The 16,767-nt window shown below is 41.8% G+C and overlaps 2 protein-coding genes across 2 annotated transcripts; one reads left to right on the top strand and one right to left on the bottom strand.

Moving 5' to 3' along the window:
- The first annotated feature begins 768 nt into the window (after positions 1-768).
- LOC148658139 (aquaporin-11-like) lies at positions 769-6,285 on the top strand. Its single transcript, XM_088639150.1, has 3 exons — positions 769-1,511; positions 3,317-3,433; positions 3,957-6,285. Exons 1-3 carry the CDS (start codon positions 920-922, stop codon positions 4,067-4,069), a joined length of 822 nt encoding a protein of 273 aa, XP_088495276.1. The 5' UTR covers positions 769-919; the 3' UTR covers positions 4,070-6,285.
- Positions 6,286-10,117: 3,832 nt separating this feature from the next.
- Positions 10,118-16,767, bottom strand: clns1a (chloride channel, nucleotide-sensitive, 1A). Its single transcript, XM_088639145.1, has 7 exons — positions 16,312-16,767; positions 15,632-15,768; positions 13,673-13,798; positions 13,056-13,166; positions 11,617-11,790; positions 10,828-10,894; positions 10,118-10,395 (listed from the first exon to the last, which is right to left on the bottom strand). Coding segments are annotated over exons 1-7 (735 nt in total). The 5' UTR covers positions 16,431-16,767; the 3' UTR covers positions 10,118-10,394.

The raw sequence follows: 16,767 nt of genomic DNA, 5'->3' as shown, positions 1-16,767 counted from the left end.
CATCTGAGGCAAATGAGGCATTTTTAAATTACAAAAAATGAATATATTACAGATAACGCGGAACTAATTCGACCCGCCAGAACGTTCTTTCAATGCTTTTGATAATTTAATGCGTTTCCTAACCGCTACATCCAATGCAAGGTCGGGGGGGAGCCGGAGCCTATCCCAGCAAGCAACGGGCGCAAGGCGGCGTACACCCCGGACGGGACGCCAGTCCATCACGGGGCACTAAAGGCGTGTAATTGCTTGGAAAAATGTGTGCGTAAAGAAAAGTTATGCTAAGAAAAACAAACCGCATTCTGTGCTGGGACGTGCCCCATTATCAAAGAGAATCTGTTGGACAGGGCACTGAAGACGATAGATGAGATAAATGACTTCAATAGCAGAGAGCGGTAACGGGAAATAACACATTCGACCTTGATGACAACCCGCCATAATCTGAAAAGTCGGTCATTTGAAAAAAAGGTGAAGAAAACGGTGAAACTGATTTAAAATGCAGATATATGCCCCGTCTATCTTTTGAGGTTCAGACACTGACGTTCTGAATTTCCCTCAGTTTAATCCATCCGTTAACAAGACATTCGCCGAGGCATTCCTGAGCCTGTCCTTCCAGTGTAGGACAGGCACATGTGTACACAAACAGGCAGGGACAGCTTAATGATAAGGCAGGACTGGCAGAGCAGTACACCAGCATGCCATCACTTTACCTTTTACTGTTGTGGAACAGGTTTGTTTCCTGGCATGAAGGAACACCCACACAGGCTGGGCTATTAAAAAGAAGCTCATAGCAAAAGCCTAGACAGCCTGGAAGTTCACATTTGAAAATTGTTGCGACTACTGCAGGAGACAAAATCACAGATTTGACCTCACTGCTGGTGTAAGAGTTGGGTGATCAAAGCTGGAGAACCATCCTGCTCAAATGGCGGACCTCTTGGTTTCCCTGTTAGTGCTGGCACTGATTGTACTTTTCAGTGAAGGGGCAAGGAGGCTGACAGGAAGGCTCTTGGCGAAGGATTATGTTGTGTATGCGATGGAGATCATCTCCACCTTTCAGCTGTGTGCTTGCTGCCACGAGCTAATACTCATGGCCGAGGTAGGCGGGATAGAATCGCAAATAGGACTGACTCTGACCTACGTAATATCAGTGGTCCATGGATTAACATTCCAGACAGAGATCTGCAACCCCTCGAGTACTTTGGAGCAAGCTTACCGGAGGAAGCTGACAGGTCTGGGCACCATCGCAAGAATCGCCTGCCAGTTTCTGGCCGCTTTGATTGCACGTTTGCTGCTCCCCAACATCTGGTCTTTAGGCCTCTCGGATTGGCACCTCCAGCATGAGCTGTCTGGCTTTCAGTGCGGCAGTCCGATACGAGACACGCTCCTCAAGGCTGCGGGAGTGGAGCTGTGTTGTGCGTTCGTGATGCAGACCACTGTCACTCACTTGCACAAACTGGACGGAAAGTATCACATCCACGTTATAGCTGCTGTCATCACACTCCTGGTCTACGCAGGTTTGTTTGCTGCCTTATTTAACATCTGTGACCTAAAAATGACACTTTTAACTTTCTTCTTTTCAGCGGGATGCAGACATTGTCTCCAAGCTATCCATTACATGGAATAACTTTATTACAACTCGTTTGCCATTACAGACTTTTTGTTTGGTTCACGTCCGTCTTTAATTGGCAGATTACATAATAATTTTCAGTTACGGAATTGCATGTTGCATAAATTCTCATTCAAATAATAGGTTGTTTGTGGCTTTATTAAGAGCTTTAACTGAACAAGTGACACTAACTTGAATTTTTAGTCACTTGAAGCAAGTATGTCCATATCATCACTAGGACCTCAGATGCCTTCTCAACTTGTCAAATTAAGGAAAGGCCATGGCTGAACGTGCCGAAGTCTTAAAGCAGTTCAAGTAGGTACAGTAGGTACGTCAGCATGCACAGGCTGCGATGAACAGGTAAAGGTTTACTACATGCTGGAAAGAAAAGAGACACAACATTTCGGCTGTTGTGCCTTTTTCAGGTGTCAAACGTTGTGTTTCTTTTCTTTTCAGCATGGAATAAACCTTTACCTGTTCCTTTCAAATCTTAAAGTGTGGTACTTCTTTGCGTGTTCTAGACTTTTCAGAAGTATCCATGGCATTAACTTTCTTTTCGTTAATACATTTGAATTAAACGACTGGAAGGGAGTCTGGTTTTGGATTCTACAAATTTGGTATGGCAAATTATTTAGCCCTTCGTATATGGATTGAGAAATTGAGCTACAAATTGAATCCCTGAATATACAGTATATACTGTACATAAAGGCTTTATATTGATTTCATCCACTTTCATTTTCACTGCACTGTAAAACAGGTTTGTTTTGTATGTGAAGGTGTGGCCTGACACACTCTGTCACAGCAATGTCGATAGCCTAGAGTGAAAGTTACAAATTGAATCCTAGGATATAAATGCATGGCCAAGTGAAGTGTGCTCTGTGCAGTGCATACAACAGGCCATGATTCCTGGTGCTGCTTTGTCTTGTAAGATGCAATCAATGGTGGCATAAAATGATTTTTTTCCTCAAAAAAAGGTTTGTGCAGATGCAAAAGATTTTTACACAACTGAGCAGAAATGGACTTTTCTTACAACTAAAACGCTCATTATAGAAATGTACCCCGTGTTTGTTGAATGTACAGTATTCATGAGCAGTTAATGGCAGTCGAGAATCAATGCGTGTGTTTGTGTTCCAATCTACTGTCTCAAGGGCAAACCAGTGGCTCTTGCTGTCAACAGAATCAATAATCTCTATAGACTGAAGCAATCCGATATGTACAGTCCATGGATTCAGGAATCAGCTCCCTCTAAGTAATAATGCATTTAAATTCCAAAGGTGGTACCCGACGCATTAAGGGTGCAGTAAATTTGCCCAGCTGTATTTCAGACCCATGAAGAAAAGCATGGGTTACAATTTGAATGGGGTACAGTACTTTAATGACATTCATAGGGTTTCTTAAAATTCACCTTTACTAGTTAACATTGTTAAAAAAGGAAAATGAATTACTGCAACTTTTAAAATGTTGTTAAAGAAGACCTTGTTTTTTGCGCATTACGATTTGTTCCATCGGGCATTTTTTTTTCCCTTGGCTAGATGGATGAATGTGATCTGGACCCTGTCAGTGTTATGCCTCTATGACAGCGTAGCACTGGTGTCTACCAGGTTGCTGCAAACCCGATGTCCATGCTTCTATCCTAGAAATCGGGTTTCACTTCAGTCGCACGGCTTCTTCACCTCAGATATCCTGACTGCTGGCTCGTGGTGTGTTTTACAGGGGGCCATGTGTCCGGAGCTGTGTTCAACCCTGCACTGGCCTTCTCCACTTGCTTTCACTGCAGTGGCAACACCCTCATGGAGTATGCCTTCGTCTACTGGCTGGGCCCAGTACTAGGTAAGAGGAAAAGTGATTTTCTCTTACTTCTGAGAGCGTGACACATTAGCTTCGAACAGTTCTAAAGGCTCTTAAGCCGAATCACCCTTTAACGATTCAAAAACAGATGGTAAACGATACTTTTAACCAAGTTCCGTGGTTGAAGCTATATGAAGTATAGAAGGCTTTTAGTAAGGAAGCACATGACCACATGATTTGTGTGGACTGTATTTCTTGTGGTTTCAGTAAATTACGGTAACAAAAGATTCCAAGTAAAAAATCAGGAAACATTTGCTACATACATTATGTAAATTGTTGCATTATGTTCTTTTCAACTTAGTCAGTCGGCCAAGAAATTAAAATTTAAATAGGTTCAGACATTTTTGATACATTAAGCACTTTGAAAGACAAATTCACCTGCATTGCTGTAATCTACAGTAAAATAAAGCACATGAAGGCATTTTATTTAAGACTTATATCCTGTATTTCAAAACCTGGTGAGTCTGCTCCTTTCACGGTTTTTTCTTTTTTTTTCATTTTCCAGGAACGGCTAGTTCTGTGCTGCTTTTTGACAAGGTCATTCCACTTTTACATGGGAATGGTGGGACACAAAAAATGATGGAATTTCCTCGGACACAAACTAAAAAGATACAGTAAATGGTGTCATACTGAAAAGAAAATACTGCAGTTTACTGCAATATGCACATACAGCTTTAAAATGCAAAATTGAACTGCGTTGTTTTACGACAATGTGTAGGGCTGTACAATGCAGTACCTAGATCACAGTAAGGCAGTACTCTGTTCACAGTGCACAAAGCCAAAACTGGTGCTTTAAATAGCTTCCTAAGAGTTGTACCACAATTTGCTTTTGGTATTTTTAACTGAGGTTTTAGAATATTATTCAAAATATTAGAAAGTCTAATATTAAATATATTAAGTCAGAAGTAGTCCCTGCTTAAGTCTCAAGATGTATGCAAATATTGTGTAACATTCCAATATAAGAATATCGGACACCTGTCCTAAAATCTGTGCTTTCTGTTCTGCACTGATTTACTTTTACTTCAGGTTTTGCTACAACCACTTGATTTACCTAAATGAATTATTTCCAGAATTGGTCTGATTTAACACTAAAGTCTTAAGCTTTTGATCCTTCAGAAAAACAACTTGAAGTCCAGAGGTGCCAGATCTGGGCAGCCAGTGTAGAATGTTCTGACCTTGTCCAAGGCTGAATGCAAAGGATGTCTTAGTTTCTGGTTTCTTCATGTATACAGCTGACTTAGAATGTACTGATTCATGAAAAAGTGTCATTGTAATTATTGACACTTTGTATTGTATAGCATTAACATAGTACAGGGTTAATGTTGTAGACAAGTATAAATGGCAAAGGATTGTAAGGTAACTGTTAGAAACTTTGACGGTTTATTACAAATTAATTGCATGAGTTACTGTGACAAAAAAGGTTTCAAAAGTTGTCAACAGCATTTTGACTAACCCTGTACTTTACATCCTAAATAAACCAGATTTTTTTCAATACCACATATACATATAGTATGTGTATATAGGGACCAACACTACTCAAGTGTCACAAACATCTCCATTATAGCCATTATAGTCCAGGATCTCCTCTATACAGACCAGATGCAGAAATAAGAAATTCACTTATCCCTACTCTTATGAACAGAATACTGGAATCTTTAATGACCAAGCAGTCATTTAGTTATTAGTAGCAGCAAACTTGTTTTCCTTGGAGGTCTCCCATCCCAGTACTGACCAGGCCCAGTTTTGATTAGCTTGTGAGATGTGGTCATCTGATGTACAAGGTGGTGACACTGCTGTTAACTTTCATAACAATCATAATAAAATATACATGATGAAGGGATGATGTGGTAGTGCAAAATGACTTCAATGAAGTGGATCTGCATTCAGGTGACATTTAAGAAGACAGAGATGTATGCTGTCTTGTATCTTTTTTCTCTTAAATTCTTTAAATGGCCCATTTTTGTCTGAGATTACGCCATATTATTATTATTAATTATTTGTATTACACACTGGTGATCACATAAAATTTAAATCCTGTCTGAATACAAACTATTACAAAGCTTTCGTCCTAAGGTTATATTGATGCCTGTTGTAATGTTTTTTTATAATTTACATTAAAAACACAATATTATAATTTATGTATACCCTGAATAGAATAAGCAGCAAAGTAGGTGGGGGAATTAATCTCACATACCATGGTGTTTTTTTAATAACTTTTGTTTGAAATATCTAATATCTGTAGTTGAAATGCAGATATCACTGAAAATGTATTGAATACTACCAGACAGTTATGGCTTCATACATACAGATTTTAAAGGGGTTTGTATATTTGTCTTTTGTCTAGAAACAAAAGCACAACAAAATGAAGAAATATTTCTCAAACTTATGTCGATACTGTATGTAAATCTAGTTAGCATTTCTAGGAGTATTAACGATCGATTTACCATATAAACAAATGCTTGCAGCGCACTTTAGAGATGCTTAAAGAAAAACTTTGGTCATGGGATTGGGTATGGGATTTAACATTCCAAATGTTCACATTCTTTTAAATTAGTGTACACAAAAATGAAACCGTGCAAACAGATACATGTTTGGAATGCAAGCTTGTTAAGTAAATGATTAAAGAGATGATACTGAGTGATTGGGTGATTTGGGTGCCTCCCAAATGAACTGGAATGTGTTAGAGCTCTCAGTGACCTGCAGTCAAAGCAAAAGTACCAGACTTGTTGTTTCAGTTTCTGTAAGCCTGAAGTTATATTTTAAAATCTTTTCATTACAGAATAATGTAATGGAAAGATTACATTATCACAGAATAAAAGTTATTTTAAAATTTACCTGCATCTGTGTGCCTGTTTCATTTAAAAAAGAAACCTTTTGGCTTTTTCCCCACAGCTCATTTCAAGCAAAATGACTTTAATACTAATATTTGATTTGTGCCCGTCTGATGATGATTAAATTTAATATTAACTGATCTGTTGCTCTGTAGTGGAAGTAGTGACTACATGCAACAGTTCAGTTCCGCTTTCACAGGATTCTCGTTCAACAACTAGGGAAAACAGATGTGCAGCCTGACCTTATACAGATGTATCCGTTGGTAAAGTGTAAGACAGAGATACAGGCCACGGCAGTATCACAGGCTAGTGAATTGGTGATCAGCATCTCCTGTAAACTGTGCTTGGGAGACTGATGAAGCAAAACACTGTAGTTGCGGAGATGCTAAGTGAAAAGCATCTTGGGAATTAGAAGATTTTTGTTTTCAGCTGGGGAGTCTGAATTAATCAAATGTATTAAAGTGATGTCCTGTGACTAAAAATAAACACTGAAACAGCTGTACAGACTAGTAAAGGGCATTAATAACTGCTTGTAATTATTTAATCAAAACATTGATAAATCTATACTTTATTAAATACAGTGTTTATTTTATTTGATGGGGAGCTTAACAAGTAGTCAATCTGCACAGCACTAACAGACACTCCTCTTCCTCTGGGTGGCATGAAGCAGTCCGGCGGAGACTGGTCAGGAGGTAGATCGAGTTCCAAAACAGTACCTAACGAGAGACGGTCGTGGTCTTTAAGCGAAAGTAAGGAGTCAGAGCCAGAAAGGTTCCAACTCGAAGAAGTACCAAAAACGAGAGGCGAAGTCGTGCTCAGAAGGAGAGTACCGAGTCAGTAGCCAAAAGGGAACACAAACGATTGGAGAGACTAGGTAACTAGCTTCTGAGCGCATTGAGGAGACCTCAAGAGTTAGCGAGGATGAAGAGGAGAGCGCGGGTTGAAACAGAGAGTGGTGTTAATTGGTGCAGGGGCATGTAGAGTGACTGGAGCTCGTGGGAATACGGGAACGCTTGCGTGATGTTCTTGACAGTGGGGCAGCTGTGATTTCGAGTATTCAGTTCATCCAGGGCTCTCAATGACTTGACATGAATCAGCTGTTCATTACTACCACCGTAGCATTGTAATGACTCACCCAAGATGACAAATCAGCTGGAAAACCTGGACAACTGTGGCCCTCTTGGACCTCCTGAAATGCTTCTACAGAGAATGGAGTATTTTTCCCCCCCTTTCCCTTTTATTTCTACTTTCTTTTTGTGCATGGTTAAGTACACTCTCAAGTACTGAATAAGCTAATAGAAAGCTCAAAGAGTATAACTGGGGCTTGGGAAGTAATTCAAGTGCTGCTATGTGCTGCAAATCCTAACTTTAAAATGTTGCAAAACCGTATCTTTTTGAAACTCGGGAAATCAGAAATAGTTCATATCCTTAACAGACTTCTGTGGCAGAACCAGAGAGCAGGTGACTTTTTAGAAGTATATGCATCTAAATAGAACATGACAATTTCTAGGAGAGAGAAATAAATTGTGCCTGGACCTCTTTTTTGAATTTTAAAGCAGAAAAACAAGACAGTGGGTATGTCTCTGAGCCTAGAGATTTCACTTGCCAGTAAAGTGGCAGACTGGATTAAAGGCTATACCGATGTTTCAATGTGCAGGGAAAGGAATCTGAATACGTGATTCTCCAGTACTGAGACAGGTTCAGAAACATTCCATACAAAAATTAATTTTGGGTTCAGAATCCTGCATGAGAAAAGTGAAACGAGCCATTGCTTTAAGTTCGCAGGCTCAACGTCAAGTACGAGTGATTAAAGACAACGAACGCAAAAAGCTCACTAGAACTCCCAGAGCACTGGAATCTGAAAGTGTGCCTTGACTGTAATGGGCGCGCCACAGAATTTGTCAAAAGTCACATCCGAGAAAAAATGTACACGAGCCACTTTCTTAAGGCTGCACACCTGGGAATCGCGTGCTGCGACTTTTTCAAGTTTTAGGGTAACAATAAACAAAAACAGAAATAAGCAGCCGAGCAAGACCTCTTTGTTTGACATTCACCATTTCCTAACAGGAAGAACTACTGTATGCACTTCGAGGAACCTCAGATTAAAGACGGAAATAAATGTTATTAGGTGCTTTGAGGAGTATGTGGGGGTGCGGGGAGGGGGCGGTGTACCACAAATTTGTTTTTTATATTGATGTAAAAGTGCCATGTGATGGAAAAGTACGAGAAATGCTGCTTTAGATCAAACGTTCCATTGTTCAGAACACAATTGTGCAATAAAGGACACAGGTTACAATTGAGAAGAGTTAATTTGGCCAATCTGGCTTGTTTAGGTGCTGAGGATCCATGTGTTTAACAATTCTGTGACAAGCTTTGTCAACACGGCAGGCACGTCCTAGAATCTCATAACCCATTCTGTAATGAATCCCAGCAGACTCAGGACAGTCGTTTTCATTGGATCTGGAAGAAGGCTAACTTTAGTACATCGACGTGCAGCTGCTCATTACACACTCCTCTTCCCCAAAACAACAGAAGGCATCTCAGCATTCAAAAACCTACTTTGTTTGTCAGCACACGATGCAAACGGTGTTTAAGATGCATCTTGATTACCGTCCACAGATGTAGATTTGCATCGACTGAACTAAACCACATGAGCAAGGGGTTTGTTTTGCAGTAGGCTAATCACCGATTCAGATACTGTTATATAACTATTAAGCGGAGCTGATCCTTCTGCAAATCCTTCTTCTGTGTTCAAAAGCTGTTGTGAAGGTGAATCAATTTTATAAAGCTATGAAAGCTACGTAAACATGACTGTCAAGTTTAGTTTCCACACAACAGCATTTCTCGGGGAACAAATTTAATACTCTTAATTGGTTTGAATCAAAGTGATGCAAATGACTTTTGATAGTCAACTTGAATTCATATTTCCCCAAGTACGCACTGGAATTCTATTAAGAATGATGACTAAAGAAAGAAGCATATTTTAAATACCACATCTGCTTCCAGGTACCACTTGTTGAGCAACTGGCTATCAGGGAAAAAAACAAGGTCACAATGAAAGCGAAAGCTTTGAGAAAATCAAGAGATCAAATTGGATATTACATCACATGGAGGCAAAATATTGAAAAACTGAACATCTGAGGAAATAGCAGATAAGACAAAAATGTCAAGTTGAAAATAATGTCATTATTCATTTACACAAAACCCCTGAAGCTTTTTACAGCTTGGAAGAGCGCTCTGCAAGATTGCCTTGGCAGTGACACGGCCTAGTTTTGGGTCAGCTCTGCAGGCAGAACAGAGCAACGTTTGTGTCGCAGTTGACTGTGGCACATTTCAAACTCACTTTCATTTTTCCCCACTATCGCCTTCCTGACAGGGCAAAATTGGATGACTAAGCAGCAGTCTGAGATACAAAGGGGCTTTCTACTTTAATGAGGACAAATATTTCTGAATGATTTAACAGTCACCCAGGCGTGAAAGGAAAATGCTGCCTCGATGTCAGCAACCTTACAAGATAAAAAAGGGACATTGTACATACCAAAAACTCCACATTCACTGCAGCGCAGTTTCACCTTTTTGCATTATGTACTGTACATGCTTTCCAATGAAACACCAGAATTTTCAATTTTCAAAAGTCATTGGTGATCACATCAGGCTCTCCATTTCAATTAACATTAGTTAAAAAAACTGACCTTATTACACATTTCTAGCCTATACATTTAATTTTCTCTGTGCTACTGTATTGATCTACATTATTTTCTATTTTTAGTCCAACAACCTGATAGTGCTTTCAGTTTCTGATTTACTCTAAAAACTAGAGTCATACAACCACTGCTGATGTACATACAAAAATTAGTTTTTATTGAGCAGATGTAATACAAAGACAAAAACCCTGTCAGAGCAAGGGACAGGAGAGTGCGGGCCATGGGTCTTCAATTAAAAAAAGTAAATATGTTAAAGTACAACACAACAAAAAAAAGTCCTGTTTTTACATTACCAGACAAAACAGTTAGTTGGTGAATGTTTGCTGCAGGCTTCTGCAATCTCTAGAATAATCCACCTTCCATTGTGTCCTGTCCAAGAGTGGGTCTTAACTGCTGGCAATATTCACATCTGAAATGGAAGATGACATCTACAATACAAACAGCCGCACGACTGTGGAAACATTTTCATCTTGAGAGTCTTACTTCTTGTATCGCTCTATGAAAACGTCACGGGATCTAATCACGGCTTTTCACAGATCTAATCCTGTGACTGTAAAACTGTCATTTAAAATGCGTGGGACTAACCCGACCCTTTTCAAGCACAATACATTTAAAAAAAAAACCTCTTTACTGCAATAAAAATAAACATAAGTTAGGTATTAAAATACTTAGAACGTTTTTATGTATAGCAGTATATGACATTTTACATGGAATTTGTGCCTAAGAAAATACTGTATTGTATCTGTTTTATCACCAATTTAACTTTACAAACAGGAGAAACATTTTAAGTGGAATTCATTTCTCCTTCGCAAGGGAACATTTTAAGCGTTGCCTCACTTACCAGTGATCCACATCTGCATCCTCGAACTGCCCAGCGACCGCTGAGCTGGTATCCACCTCCATCCCATCTAGAGAGGAACGGGCAATAGCAAGAACACATCCGATATAACGCCAGACTCAACAACAAATTTCTCCAAACTGCAGGTCCTAGACCCTTTTGGTGAACAGAATGGAGACACTATCACAGCAAATGCTGCTAAACCACTGCAGAAAATATATGCAGCATGGCATAAGTGCATTTATTCGCTACAGAAAATGGAAGTCTTACAATAAGAGTCCTGAAATCTTTTTGTTTAAGGGAATGCTGAAGGAATTTAGAAACCACGTAAAATGAGATCTCTGCCAGAGAAAGAACAAGAATATACTCCTAATCCAGCGCATTAGTAGAAAGGAATTCAAGACTGTTGAAAGCTCCTGTTTGCCCCCTTGTGGAAACAAATTTAGACACCCTTCCTCAGACAAGAACCTGAGGCATTTTAATTCAATCATATCTTGCTATGTCCACCGAAGTCTAGACTGCTCATTGCAGAATCTAAGAGAAAAAAAATTGTCACCGAAGGCCCAGAAGCCACGTTTCCCTCACATGACAAAGTCCAAGAAAAATGTTATCACGAACTCAACCGGAAAAGACATCTACAGCCCACAAACGCAGCTCTTCAATATGTGGCTTGCGGATCGCTTTGTACTGAACAAGCCCCGATGTCGTTCTGTAGAGCGTTACAGGGCGACACTGCAACGTGATGCCAGATGAAATAAAACGTGGCCCAGCCATCGCCGTCCGCGAACATACCTTCGAAATCGCCGGCGGTCTCCTCGGTCCTCACCCCGGCCATGTGGTACTGCTGCGCCACGGACTCCGCCAGCATGCCCTCCAGCCGCTCCAGGGTGGCCTGGCCCTCCGCCGTCAGGTGAGACAGGCCCTCATCGTACGTGTAGAAAGTGGGCAGGTCCCCTTGGCCTTGTTCTGCGGGGAATACACAGCAGCAGGTGACCTTCAGGAGCACCATGGAGTTTTGAATCCTTTACTTGGCACACAGGCAGAAGGCTACAGGCTGCTGACTTCTTTCCACCCGGAAGGAATTCCAAAGTGGGGATTTTCAGCCCGTCTTGGTCTTGAAGGACCGTATTCTTGAAGGGTATCACTTAAAGGGGAACTGCAATGCTATTTTTATATGTTGGGGTTAAAAAGAATTAGCTCTGATTAGTAACATGTACAGAGTAACGTGGCAAACCTCCCATTTATATCACAAAACAGATTAAATATGCGTAGCACCATGCTCTGCGATTCAACGAAAGGCAATAAAACTTCCGGCGAGGTGAAGCGGCCCAATGACATTGTAAACAAGTATGTTTGTGAATATATCTCTTTTAACCCGATAGAAATACTGCTCTCGATTTTGAGACAGTTTTGCCAACAAGTACTACTTATTTAATTATGCATATCACGTTGGAAAATTTCTGTGGTGAAATGTCGGCTGCACAACCTGTACCTATTTGCTTGTACATCGCATTACATTACTCATTGTGGAGACTAGTGAGCAGGAAGGGCCGCATCACATCGTAATTCGTGGGAACTCGGATGCGAGTTTGCAGCCACAGGCCACTTGCAGTAGTTTCACAGAAGTTCGCAATTTGGTGCTCAATTCAAAATTTGTACAATTTTTCGTCCATTTATTTTGTTAATTAGATTGAATAACCGGTCTGAGAAATTGGGACTGCAGTTCCCCTTTATAAAACCCCCCAAAATTTTAAAACCTACAAACAAACGCAAATCAAACAAATACTGCCGCTGACTCATGAAGAGCTGGTTTAAGAAGAATGGGAAAACTCCCGATTTCAAATATGGAATCTGAGGTGTGGAATTTATAACATAACATCACTTTATTAGCCCTATACAATTTCTTGCATTAGGAAGTTTTCCTTTCGCATACCCCAGCTTGCTCTCCGTGAGACACAGACACACAGACAGGGAGAGAAGCTTGGGGTCAGAGCGCAGGGTCAGCTATTGTACAGCGCCCCTGGAGCAGTTGGGGTTAAGGGCCTTGCTCAGGGGCCCAACGGAGTAGGATTCCTCTGATGGCTGCAGGATTTGAACCAGCAACATTCCAGCCACCGGCGCAGATCCTTAGCCACAGAGCCACCGCACCCCAGTCTAAAAAATGACAGCCATTCACTTTAAAGTTGAAAGAAGTTTTTACAGGAGTTTGTCCTCCAGGCCCTATAACTCACCAGCTTCCTCCACATCGTATTCCTCTCCTTCAAACTCATCATCGGAGTCAGAGTCCTCAGGGTCAGGGTGCAGTGCCTGGCACTCACACATGGCAGAGAACATGGGCTCCACTGCAACACAGAAAATAGGCTTCGCTCTCAGGGTGTCTTCCACAATCTTGCCAGGATTCTCTTTCAGGACCGTTCCAGAACCCTATTCATGCAGTTTCCCACAGGCCTCTACAAATGCATCACCACCTCTGGTTTCAACCTTCTGACTATTTTCCTCAGCATTTTTTCCCTACCACCTTAGTCTTCAGTGTAAATATTAGCTTTTCTCATCTTTGTTAAAGCATCCTACCCTGTACACCTTTCACTCTGTTTACTCAATCGTAAATCCTTCAAAAACTCCTTCAATAGTCTAACAGTTACATGTTATTTGCCCTTTACTGTAAACTAAAGTTATAAAGCACACCAGCTGGGACTATACACAAATTAATCTGCTCAGGATTAAAACACAAAAACTTTTTACCCCCCAAAAAACAAATTACAAACACTGACAACTACGTAGGCTATCCTACGTACTGACAGGTTGAGCACTCAGCACAGCACAGAAGGGAAGATTTTTCCAAACTCACACGCCATCTTATCACTGGGAACAAATCGGATTTCTGTGATGGGGTCTGAGTCGTCATCGCTCTCATCGTCCTCATCCTCTCCTTCAGCTGCTTTCTCCTCCATCTGAGATTCTGTCACCTCTTCATCTAGAAAGGGATCAGAAAATCAAGCCAGGGCCATGCTTCCTCTACAGAGAGAGAGAGCCAAAGGGGTCTAGTTGTACTTGCTGGCTTGCACTGCGCAGAGAGCCTAGAGCATGATCATTTTGGTCCGTCTGTCCTTCCAAATGGTTCAGGTACAATTAAAACTTGGTTTAAGGAGTGCCGTTCTCCAGTGCCTGGAAAGGGAGGCATCACTTTAAGAACTTTCACAGAATAGTACCGCAGGCAAGCCTCTCAGACTACTGGGACTCTTGTTTCTGGGAGACCGGCTTTGCACAGCTCAGATTCCACCACCATAGATACACAGCTAACAGGCCAAACAAGCGAAAAAGAAACAAACTTTCTGGCCCGTGATCCAGTATAATTCATGTTAACTTAAATGGGTTTGACCAAGTGAACACCAACATGGCAGAGATGGCATTAAGCCAAAAGTGGGGGCTGGGGCTGGATTTAGATGAAAGACACTGTTACTGTAGCTTGTAAAAGGCTCATGTAGCAGGCTTTAGAGACAGTCCTTGCCAGTCTGTGCCCCTCAGTGGAAGGTACGTACAAGGCCTTATGATTTATGGCACTGCTTCACTGTTCACTGAGGTAACATCCTGCTGATTGTTGCTAGTAGGTACCAAACGATAGTGCAAAGCCAATGTGAAGCTTTTGTAAGTTCTTTATATTTTAATACAAAGAAGTCCTGCTTTCATTTAAATAAACTAAAAGTGAAATAATATCCAGTCAAAAAGAGAAAGGCGAAGTTTCTTTAGATTTCCTTGTGGTAATCTCCTGTATCCTTGTGGAAGTAACTAGACTAGGCATTTGCTAGTTCCTAAACAAATCTTTTCCAGCTACACCAAAATAAACATCGGCACTTTATGGCAGCAAACACAAAGTACAATACCAGCTGTCTAAAATGTAGCATCACATTCATTTTAATTTTATGTTATAGCTGGGTGCTACTTATCTGTGCTCAGCAGCTTCCAGGCTTATTTAAATGTCTTTCTGCAGTGGGGACTGGCAGGAGTCCCTGGGAGTAACAATGCGCTTTTATTTCAGCAGAGGGCTATAGAACGGGGTGGAAATCTGTGCGGGGCTGTTCAAGACAGCTTGAGACTGTACGACCCTAAGGGAAGAAAGAATGGTCTCTTTGCTTCTCTCATGCTGGGAACACCAGGAGAATAACTCTACAGCAGAGTGCAAGGCAGCATTGACGAGCACAGAATAATAAACGCAGCCGCCCAAGCCGCCCACTGCTGTATTGCGATGCCTCCACAGCTCCACATATCTACCTGCGATATGGCCATCAAGGCTGGACTCTCCTGCATATTCAAAAGCCTGTTCAGTCAATATCAGCATTTGAGGTGGCGTGAAAGACCGCAACTCTTTTCCTTTACTGCACAGGGTTTATTCCCCGATCTTCCCTTCAAACCGTTTTCAGGTAGTTACAAAAATGGAGTGCCATGCTGGTGCCAATTTAGTTTAGCCGCAATGGATGCACGAGTATGTTATCCAGAACCGAACAGGCACACTTTAGCCCTTCATGTGCTTGCTGGGCAGGACAAGGCTGTACTGTATTTTTTTACACTATGTAGAATATTGATGGGCCTGGAGAAATAGGTTTATTGATTCCAATGTATTCTCAAGAGGGAGCGTTTTTCCTCCTCATAACTGTTCAAATCACTAAACTACTTTATTCCACCCCCCAACTTCAACTGTAATCCTTAAGATTGCCAGTCGATCGTCCCTTTCTAAAGATTTTTTTTCTTAGTGTCAGCTGTTCCGTCTTGAAACTTCCTGTCATCATTCATCAACAGCACGCCGCCTCACCGCTCAGCTTGGCGTTGACCATGACGTACAGATGCTCCTGGGGATAGGCGCTGAGATCGCGGGAGATGGCGTGGAGGCTGATGGAGGGGTATTCCAGAGAGAAGCCCTTTCCCGACACGTCAAACCACGACAGGCGGCTGTCATAAAACACACGAAAAGAAAGACGGTGGCGGATTAGGTGGGTGCACACGCGAGTTACTCCCTACACCCCCAACGTCTCAATCGCCCCAACTGCATAGGAGTAGTCCGAAATCACAGGCAAAACCACGATGACGCGATCTTTGTCTGCGGACTCGCAAATGTTTTTTTTTTTTTTCCAGAAAGACTCCGGAGAAAGTTTTTTGGCATCTGCTGATCATGCATTTTTACTGCTGGCACAATCGGAGAGGACGATCGTACAAAACGACGCATCGGAAAGAGTTGGGGGTTTTCCTTCTGGCGAGGTGTGCTTGGCCATCACAGGTGTAGCGCGCTGTCACGTGTTTGACACCGCACACCGGGCAGTGTCGCCTTTCCCCCTCAGATACCTGTTGATCATCTGGAGAAGCAGGGTGAGATGAGGCAAGAACTTTTTTTCCCCCCCTAAACAGGTTTCTCTTTCGTTTTTTACACACATCAAAGGGGCAGGCGAAAAAGAGTTTTCAGTTGACCAGTCTTAACCCGTGTGATAGCGCACTTACTTTTCTGCAACGTAGAGGGTGCCAGAGCCCAGCCCCTTGCCATCCAGCACTGCCGTCGTTTCAGCCTGCTGGTGCCTGACGCCTTCACTGGGAGGGGAGACGTTTTTCAGCAAAACCATCGTCTTAAGGAAAAGTGCCGCGCCTGACCCCCAGTTAAAAAACAACGACACAGAAACAGCACCGCAGATCGCCGAGAAAAGCCGGCCTAAACCGCAAACGACAGCGAGAAATCCGATCAAGCAGAGGGCAAAAAAATAAAAAATAAAAACTGCGATTCAGTTTTCACTCGCACGGCTGTATTTATAACGAAAGGCTGGAGCAAAAGGGTACAGTCCTGGTCTTTTTGTTTCTCCGTAAAAGTCGCCTCACTCCCGCAGTCGCTCAGTGGAAAACAAACCCCATGCTTCTCTAGGCTGCTTCTCTTCCTCTGAAGCTATCCCCCGCCAAACATATGGG

The sequence above is a fragment of the Lepisosteus platostomus genome, chromosome 7 (assembly GCF_059453375.1).
Source record: "Lepisosteus platostomus isolate fLepPlt1 chromosome 7, fLepPlt1.hap1, whole genome shotgun sequence".
NCBI lineage: Eukaryota > Metazoa > Chordata > Actinopteri > Semionotiformes > Lepisosteidae > Lepisosteus > Lepisosteus platostomus.
The sequence above is the reverse complement of the archived record's forward strand: the minus strand, read 5'-3'. Positions and strand labels throughout refer to the sequence as shown.